The sequence below is a fragment of the Octopus sinensis genome, linkage group LG5, assembly GCF_006345805.1.
Source record: "Octopus sinensis linkage group LG5, ASM634580v1, whole genome shotgun sequence".
NCBI classification, from domain to species: Eukaryota; Metazoa; Mollusca; class Cephalopoda; order Octopoda; family Octopodidae; genus Octopus; species Octopus sinensis.
Genome location: NC_043001.1, coordinates 79,834,509 through 79,844,906, shown reverse-complemented (window position 1 = coordinate 79,844,906; position 10,398 = coordinate 79,834,509). Strand labels below are relative to the sequence as shown.

The window sequence follows — 10,398 nt, the reverse complement described above, 5'->3', positions numbered from 1 at the left end:
ATTGCCTTGGGAAAGTGTCATGTAGTGAAAAAAATGTGTTCAGTAATATATTAGTGCGCAGAAACTGTACAGAACTCCAGCGTCTTTTCGAAATATCTATTTGCACACACACACACAGACACACACACACACACACACACACAAGCATACACAAATACACCAAAAATAAACATACGCATACAGGAACACACACACATAAACACACGCATAAATATGTATACGTGTGTGTAAGTATGATTATGTTTGTATGTGCATTCGGTGTTCATCTTTTTGCAAACGTGTGTATGAAGCTGCGATATTTTACACCAAAACGCATCAAGAAACAAGGACACAAAATATACAAGACAATAAAATAAGTTGTAGGAACGAGAAATCAGTAACATGTAGACCTAACAAAAATGGTTTTGCAGATGTTCATCATTAGAAGTCAAATATGCTGTTAATGAACCGAACAACGGCAAGTCGCCTGGCTTTGAAGGTGTGCTTGTGGAGATTTTTAAGCGTGGAAGTCGGAACAGAATACACCAACTTACCACGCTACTAGAGGAGATTTGGACTGATGAGAAGGCCCACCAGAAGACTGGAAAGGTACTTCCATGGTTATACTATATCAAGGAAAGGGTGGAAAGGGGAATGTGGCAACTACCGAAAGATATCGTGGCTTTCTGCTGCTGGTATGGTCTTGTGTATGACTATGATCCATAGACTGCTTTTGTACATTATAAATGAGGTTTTTTCAAAAATTCAGCGTGGATTTAGAAGAGGAAAAGGTACGATTGGTATGATACTCTCGGTTTTGTAACTTCGTGCAAAACTGCACCGAACAAAGAATGGATCTGTTTCAAGTTCTTGTGGCCATACAAAGGCGTTTGATACAATAAGCGGAGAGCTCTTTGAGGATACTGAGGAAATCTGGTTTCAATATGTATCTGACAATTCTTCGCCTATTCCATAACAACCTGGAGATCTGGGTTAATAATGGTGGAACTATATCTGATCGTATTGATGTGAATAACAGTGACAAACGAGGCAATGATCCATCGACAGATGGTGTTTGTAATGGCTTTCAGTGAGTATCCATATGAAATATATGTCAGCTTTCGTAGGGAAAACGTTTCAAGATATGACACCTCAGTAGAGATTCAAAAGTTATATCCTCATTCTTAAAAACATTTCTCTATGCAGTTGACTGTAGTCTCTTTTCTCACACTGAAGAAGAGATGCCACATATTATGGAGTCCTCCTCTAACTCTTGTTTTGCTCTAGGCCTCACGATGAGTCTTAAAAAGGCTGTACTCCTACACTAGCCTGTGTCAGGAAGGTTGTATTGGGAACCAGATATCAGAGTGTATTCTTAGAAGCTTCAAGTTGCTGATAGGTTTGTGTATCTTGGCAGAATTCGTAGAATAATTATGCACCTTCGAGAATGAAATAACGCTAAGAATCCACAAAGCCGTTGGTGCTTTCCGAATGTTGGTAAAGTGTTAGTGGTCTAAAACTGGCACTCTACTGATACTAAAGCAAATATTTATATTACATGTGTTTCATCCTTACTGTTGCACGCTCGTGAAACTTGGGTAATGTACCGAAAGCATCTGAAACAGCTGGAGCGCTTCCACCTGCAGTGCCTACGTCATACCTTGGGCCTTCATTGGAAAATATAGGCAAGTGATGTTGAGGTCGTCGAAAGAAGTCACAGTCATAGAACTTGCTGTATCGACCTCGATTATTTGGTCATTTTGTGAGAATGGAAGACTGCAGAACCCTGATGCAACTCCTATATGATGAACGGAGGAATGAAGAGCCTCAAACACATAAAACTAACTCAGATTCAAAGATTGCATAGCAACATCTTTGATGAAAGATATCATCCCAGAAGAATGGCTGGGAAGAAAATACAACTGATCGGAAAAGATGGAGGAAAGTAATAGATTATTGAATTGAGGACTTCCAAATAGGAAAAGTTGTATATGAATGTTAAGAAAAGCTGTGGATATTTCCAAGAAATGTTGATGACCAGAGTGAGCTTACCTACGATGCCATGTGAGAGTGGCTGCTTCAGCAGATCGGAATTGAAAAGTTAAAGAAGCCACGTAGAGAGAGTTGTTTTGTATTGCGACTCACATAGCATAACAAAAGGCAATGAATGCGGCATGGTTTGTTTATCAGTAGATTACTTGTAATGACACAAGATAACGTACGATGACCAGCATGTTGTTCGGAGTAATCAATGTTTGTAATATCTGTGCCAGTGTGTGTTGCTCACATGCCGGCCCATAACGTTACGCAAGTGCTGAAACATGAGTCCGATTTTAAAATGATTCAAACGATGGCATTGCTCGAGAACAAGTAGCCTTGATATTACTTATATACACATACATATATTCATAGATACATATATACATACATACATGCATGCATACAAACTTACATATTATGAAAAGATACATGTGCGTATACCTGTATATGTATATATATATATATATATATATATATATTATATATATATATGTGTGTGTGTATGTGTGTGTGTGTATCTGTATATATATGCGAGTCGTGTGTATGTTTATATATTAATGTACGTATGTATACAAATATATGCATGCGTATATTTGCATATATACGTACACACGCACAAATACACACACGTATATATATATATATATATATATATATATATATATAATATATATATATATAATTATATATAATACATATGTTTATATATATGTATCTTGCCCTATATAATATGTGTATATCTATATCTATCTAGCTATCTATATACATATATACATATATATTATATATGTGTGTATACATACATATACTACCATATATATATATGTATGTATATATACATACATTTATATATATATATATATCTGCCTATCTATCTATCCATATATATATATAATATATATATATATATATTATATTATATATAATATATAATATATATATATATATATTATATATATATATATATATATATATTATATATATATAATATATATATATATATAATATATATATATATATATATACATATATATACATAGAAGCATACATATATCTCAGGTTGGTGAAAAGGTAATGGACGATTTTAAGATCTTTATTAAAAATGAAGACGCCCTTGATTAAGGCAATATCTATTTCTTAACATAATTGCCATTGTTTTCTAGAACTCCATTAGATTTGTTAACAAGCTTATAACTGCCATACTTATAAAATTGTTTAGCTTTTGATACGAAATCTGTTCCCAAATCATTTTCAACCTCTTCTCTTGATATGCATCCAACTCATTTTCACCGTCTTCTCCTAAGAATATTCAAATGGTTCTGTCGTCACCGAAACAAGGAATATTGAGAAGGAGCAAGGCCTGGAGAATATGGAGGATGAGGCAATATTTCCCAACCAAGTTCTTCCAAGAGGTCTTTAGTCAGTTGTGGACGAGCATTATCATGCGGAAGATGACACTCTTGTCTAAGCAGGATCGCTTTCTGTTCAAAGCAGCTTTCAAACGATGAAGTTGATCACAATAGAGTTTAGCAGTAATTGTTTGAGTGTTGTCTAACAATTCTTAATGGACAATTCCTTCAATATCCCACCATACATTCAACATGATCTTCCTTGGATGAAGTCACTTCTCATCACCTGTAACAAGCTTTCCTAAAATTTGTTCCTTAAGGTGTCGTGAAAGTAACGACTGACAACAAACAATACCCTGTTGCATATTCTATGGAGACAGTTCGGCGGGGCCCATTTCCCAACCACTGAAACCCTTCCGATCCTTTTCAGTTGGTGTAGAAAAGTTTTATGGGCCAAGTTAAACTGTTCTTCAAGTTCCCTATAATTAGCGATTGGATTTTCTCTTACAACACCTTCCAATTCTTTGGAATCAAGGTCTTTTGAATGAGCTTCTTTTGGCTAATCTTTCAAACTCAAATCCCCGCTTCTGAAGTGAGAAAGCTATCTCCTGCAATTTTTTTCACTCACTGCATCACCACCATAAACTCACTCGACAGACTTTGCTGCTGTGCTTGCATCGACACCTTTATAAAACTCATAGAGTAAGACATGTCTAATGTGAACTTTAGATGGGACGAACATGGGTGCGACTATAGCGGAGGATTATAGCCAATACAATCAGAATCCGAAAGAAAAATGTATAAATTACTCATTGTGACATTCATAAAATATTCCAAGGGGTAAAATTTTTAAAATATGCTATCTAAAACGTTTTCTAAAAAGTCAGCTGAGCCATTACCTTTACACCAACCAAATATTTATAGTGAGAATTAAAAAAAAATAGATGAACACGGGTGTGTAAACAACAAACAGATGTATTAGTTTAGCGCTCGGAAAGTGAGAAGGTATTTTACATTTCGAGCCTACGCTCTTCGACAGAAAGTAACAGAAATAAAGAGGGAGAGAAAATAGATATAAAATATATATACATACATACATACACACACACACACACACACACACACACACACACACACACACACACACACATATATATATATATATATAATATAGAAAAAGTGAAAGGGGTACAGTGAACGAAGGATTGAACCAGAAACGTTGGATATTCCTCACTTTTTTCCATACTTTTTTAAGTCTTGCCGATACAGAGCTATCAGATATATTAATTATATATATTATCATATATATATATATATATTATATATATATGTATATAAACGTATATTTGAATATATATATTCAAATACTTTTATATAAATATATACTTATGTATACTCATAGAACACGCGCGCGCACACACAGATATATATACAAATATATACGCACACACATTTGAAATGCACCCGAGTTAACCCTTACTCATATTTTCCGATCGCGAAGATAAATTTTATGATAATTATTTTCTTCAAATTTTGATAAACAAATTTCCATAACCGGCAAACAGTAGTATGCTTAGTCTAACATATATATATATATATATATGTGCGTGTGTGTGCGTTTGTGTGTGTGTCTGTGTTAGTGAGATCCAATATTCTAATTCCATATATGTTTCAATCAATAAAATCTCATCAATACCGTTTTGAACTTATTTTTCAAAAAATCTGAATATAAATTTACAAGTACGTAGCAATAGAAATCAGACGGGTTGAAAGTTTACCACAGTTCAAAGTGATTTTAAGCGCTACCACATACTAGATATATATCAAGTCACTTCTGAATGGAACTGAATAAAATTGTGCAAAATAGACAAATTATTTTGGTTCTTATCCTACATTTCTTTTTCTACGAGGGAATATATACATTTTACCGAAAAAATCATTTTTGCCAAAATAAATAGGTAGAAAAGTTTTATTTGCCTATGAATGAAATTATCATCGACACCGGAAATATTAATATAAGTATTTTTATAGTGATACAGATATATCAGCTTATGAAGTTTAAATGATATAAGAAGATCCGATTAATTGATGCATAAGGAGACTAATACCAAGAGTTTTCAGCCAAAAAAGTATGATTTTTAAGACTATATATGATGTCTCAAGTATGTTGAAATATCTCTTAGACGTATCGACGGCAGGAGAAAAACTTAATACTTTTTAAAATAAACAGACAAGAAATTGTTACTAGTGGGTTACATTTGAAATTAAAGTGGAATTATGAAAAAAAATATGAAGCGATATAAGATTATTTGCAATCAAAGAAAATCACGCTCTAGCAGACAGACACGTACATAGACACAATTACAGAAATATATATATTTTGTATATGTATATGTATATATATATATATGTAGATGGATAGATAGCTAGATACATATATATAGATAGATTTATGTATGCACTCGTGTAAGCGTGTGTAGGTTAGTGTGTGAAGCAATTCAACGTTATTATTTCTATGAAATGTAGTAGGCAGACCAAGGAGTACTCAATACTGCCAAATTGTGTAGATATATATAACAAAAATGAATTATAGAAACACACACACATATTTGTATATATATTAGACGCATGATTATTAATACAATTTATGCATACATAATATATATCTATATGTGTATAAGTTAATATATATACATAGACATATGCACGTATATATAATATATATATATATATATATATATATATATATATATATATATATATATATATATATATATGCGTGTGTGTTTAAGTGTGCGTGTGTGTGTGGAGAGAGAGAGAGAGGATGAAATGAAACAACTTGAGAATACACAAAGAGTGTACAAGTTGATTTGTAATCATATTAATTGACTCAATCGGTTTCATGTTAGCTTGATGTTCAGGACTACGTTTTGAGGAACTTGGGTGGGGTCGCAAATAGTTATTGTACACATAAACACACACACACACACAGACACATCCAAACACATATTTTATATACATATACATATATATATACGTATATATATGTCAAATGTTTATATATATATATACATACATATATATACTATCATATATATATATATATATATATATATATTATATATATATATATATACAACATAATACATATCTACATATATATGTGTATACATATATTTAGATACACGAGTATATACATATACATCACATACACACACACACACATATATATATATATATATATATATACACATATATATACATATACATATTTATATATTATATATACATATATATACCTTTATATGTATATATCTATATCTAAACACACACACACACACACTCACAAACAACCAACACACACATAATAATAATTCTAGCATGCAATTTCTAAATATTTCATACATCACTACGCGCGTTTCCATAAATCACATGATTTTGACATCACGGCCGTTATCCTTGGGATGGGTACAGTATAGTCCATGGGCATCCGGTTGATGATCAGTATTGATTCATTTCATCAGGCGATACTATATTATTGGATGTATCATAGAGGGATATGTTTCTCTTCTTGGCAACATGAAAGTCAATCTTGCTATGTGGGTGTTTCTGTATGTAGAAAGAGATAGGTGATGGTAGTAATATGGGGATGGAAGCATGTGTGGCTGTGCTGGGTTTATTCGCTGTTCATTCTTCAGATTTTAGGGATCGTCATTCATTCAGAAGATTTAAGGGTGGTAGTACATCTCTTTGTTCTATTTCATTGAAGAAGTGATTCTCCTCAATAATTTGACGATGATCAACTGGGTGCCCACGGATGATATGAACAATACTGAACTCTTCCCAAGGATACCGGCTTTGATGTCAAAATCATGTGATTTGCGGAAACGCGTGTAGCGATTTATCAAATGTTTATAAATTCTCTCCAAGAATTATTGTTATTATATTTATCCCACATTATATCGGTATAACCTTGATGCAACACTGAAAAATTGATTTTATATCATTAGATGGTAGTCGGCATAATGAAATAGGAGCTTTATATTTATACTACGTACGATACCATAAACGAATTTCAAAGATACACAAACACACACACGTACACCACACACACACACACGCACACACACACATATATATATATATATACACATACACATATATGTACACACACAAGCATATATATACATATATATATATATATATATATGCATGTGTGTGTGCAGGATATCCTGAAAATTTGGGAGAGGGGTGATCAGTCGATTAGATCCACTCCAGTACGCAACTGGTACTTAATTTATCGACCCTGAAAAGATGAAAGAAAAAGTCGACGTCGGCGGAATTTGAACTCAGGACGTAAAGACAGATGAAATAGTGCTAAGCATTTCGCCCGGCATGCTAACGTTTCTGCTAGCTCACCGCCTTGTTCATTTGATGTATATTGTAAATCCATGGTTGTGTTCCAGTTATACTGGTTTTACACAGAGTGATATTCAAGACAAGGCATAATTAATAGTCATTAGATATTTTTAATTGTATTAAATTTGACCATAATCGATGTCTCCTCTTGTATTCTTTAATTTGTTTCAGTTATTTAACTGCGGCCATACTGGTGCACCGCTTTGAAAGACTTATTTTAGAAGCCTGGTACTAATTCTATCGGTCTCTTTTTCCGAACCCCTAAGTTACGGAGATGTAAACAAACCAACAACAATTGTCAAGCGTTGATGGGGTGCAAATAACGACACACAGACACACGCACTTAGATATATGCATATATATATACATATGACGGTCTTCCTTCAGTTTCCTTCTACCAAATCTACTCAAAAGGTTTTGGTCGGCCCGAGACTATAGTAGAAGACAGTCGCCCAAGGTGCCATGCAGTGGGATTGAACCCCCCGGAACCATATAGCTGGACAGTATGTGTGTGTGTGTGTGGTGTGTGTGTGTGTGTGTGTGTGTGTGTGTGTGTGTGATTGTGCGTGTGAGTGAATGTGCGTTTTCGAAATCTCCTTCCTAATTAAATCACCCTTCATCATTTTAAAACAGTTTACGTCTCCATTTTCGATTTTATCTTATAGCACTTGCCTTCATTTACACTTTCTCAAGTTATTTTATTTTACGGTATCTTATTTCTCATGATATCAAGTTACCTTATTGCTTCACTGCCTCTTTTTTTTTTTTTTCATACATGCAACCACGCACACTAGATATATTTCTGTCTCTTTTATGGTCACGATAGCCTATATACGTCAACTACTCACAAGGCTTCATTGCCAACAGCATAACACGTTCTGCGGACCCACGCACGCCCCATGGCTTACTCTGTTTTATGATCATGAGAGCCCACATGCGTCAACTAGTCAGAAGGCTATATCGGCAACAGGATAACACGCCCCACGAATCCAAGCATGTCAATTAATTTGTTCTCTTTTATAGCCATGACTCACAACACGCCTTATTCAATTTATAAGAATTTATTGGAAAGCATTACTAACATTCACAAAGCGCTTTAACAAAATATAAAAACATAATTGCTGCCATTAATATATGTCCATACTTACGTTGTCGGCTGTGTTCTGCTTTTCCTATTTTTGATAATTCGTATTTTGTTGTTTTAGGCTTTTGAAAGTTCTTGTTTAGTAGTCTTTTTTTTTTTTTAATATTCCCTTTCTCGGCATGCACGTCGAATTTTTCAGACGAAAATTTACAGCACCAATGTAAAAAAAAAAAAGAAAACTTGTAGGTCGACTTATACATCAAAACAACTTTTGCAAATCCCCAAAAATCCATTTGATGCAGTAGGATTTGGAAAGATAGCAACAATGTTTGAATGTTTACACTACATGCTTATATTATATATTACGTCGTCTTATATACCAGAAAATACGGTAAAATGTTCTTATAAACAATGTAATGCCTATAGGGGTTACCATCAGTTGCCTGACAAGACTAAAGGAGAAACTTAGGTCAGCCATTGATTCATATGGTATATACTATATACAGACAGGTAGGACTTTGCTTAACCATAAGATATGGAGTAATCACTACTGATGAGTTTTAATTCCAAGCGTAACTAGCTTGCTAGTATAGTGATCTCACACGCCGAGGGACAGGCGGTTATCTTCCCTCTCAGTACATAGAATGTGCTTTTTGTTGCTATAAAGACCTTTGACTTTTGTTTCGAGCAATATAAATGCTACCTTGCACTCTCATTCACTATAAGTGACAGTTGACGTTTTTCATTTAGGTTTAATATTGCGTCTAGCCACTTTCATTGTTTATGTGCATATGTGAGTGTGTGTGTGTGTGTGTGTGTGCGTCTGTGTGAAGGCGCGTGGCTGTGAAGGAGCGTAATTTAGGGGTTAGGTCATTCGGCTCACGATCGTAAGGTCGTGTGTTCAATTCCCGGCTACGCGTTGTGTCCTTGAGCAAGACACGTCATTTCACGTTGCTCCAGTCCACTCAGCTGGCAAAAAGAGTAGTACCGGTATTTCAAAAGGCCCAGCCTTGTCACAGTCTGTGTCACGCTAAATTTCTCAGTTAACTACGTTAAAGGTACCCGTGTCTGTGGAGTACTCAACCTCTTGCACGTTAGTCTCATGAGCAAGCTGTATTACTGATTGGATCAACTGGATCAACTGATCGGGTCAAAAGGAAATATTGGCACAACAAGACACCAATGTTTGCTGGAAGTAGCAGTTCATAACCGTACGACGCTATGTAAAGCTTCACTGAATCTATAGAGGCAAAGTTATATGCGGGCGGCAAACATTTCTTACCTCTAGGAGAGACGCCAGAGAAATGGACAACCTAGTAGTCGAGTTTCGAACTTTCCAGAATATGTTTGTTATCGCAAATCTGGCTAGTCTTCGTCAGGTAGGTTCACTAAGACAAAATTTAAAATATCCGCTACATCAATGGCTATACATTCGGCTGATAGCCCAAGACATAGGAAGAACCGAAATCAGTAATAGTTTTATATAAGAAAAAATTATAAAAAATATTACAATACAATAGTAATATT

The 10,398-nt window shown here is 34.4% G+C and overlaps 1 protein-coding gene across 1 annotated transcript in view; it reads right to left on the bottom strand.

Moving 5' to 3' along the window:
* The window catches only part of LOC118763562 (RNA-binding protein cabeza-like), a 23,803-nt gene extending 23,205 nt beyond the window's left edge, over positions 1-598 (bottom strand). The window contains exon 1 of the mRNA XM_036503136.1: positions 534-598. Within this exon, the coding sequence (XP_036359029.1) occupies positions 534-598 (65 nt within the window). The remainder of the gene's footprint in view (positions 1-533) is intronic.
* Positions 599-10,398: the final 9,800 nt, after the last annotated feature.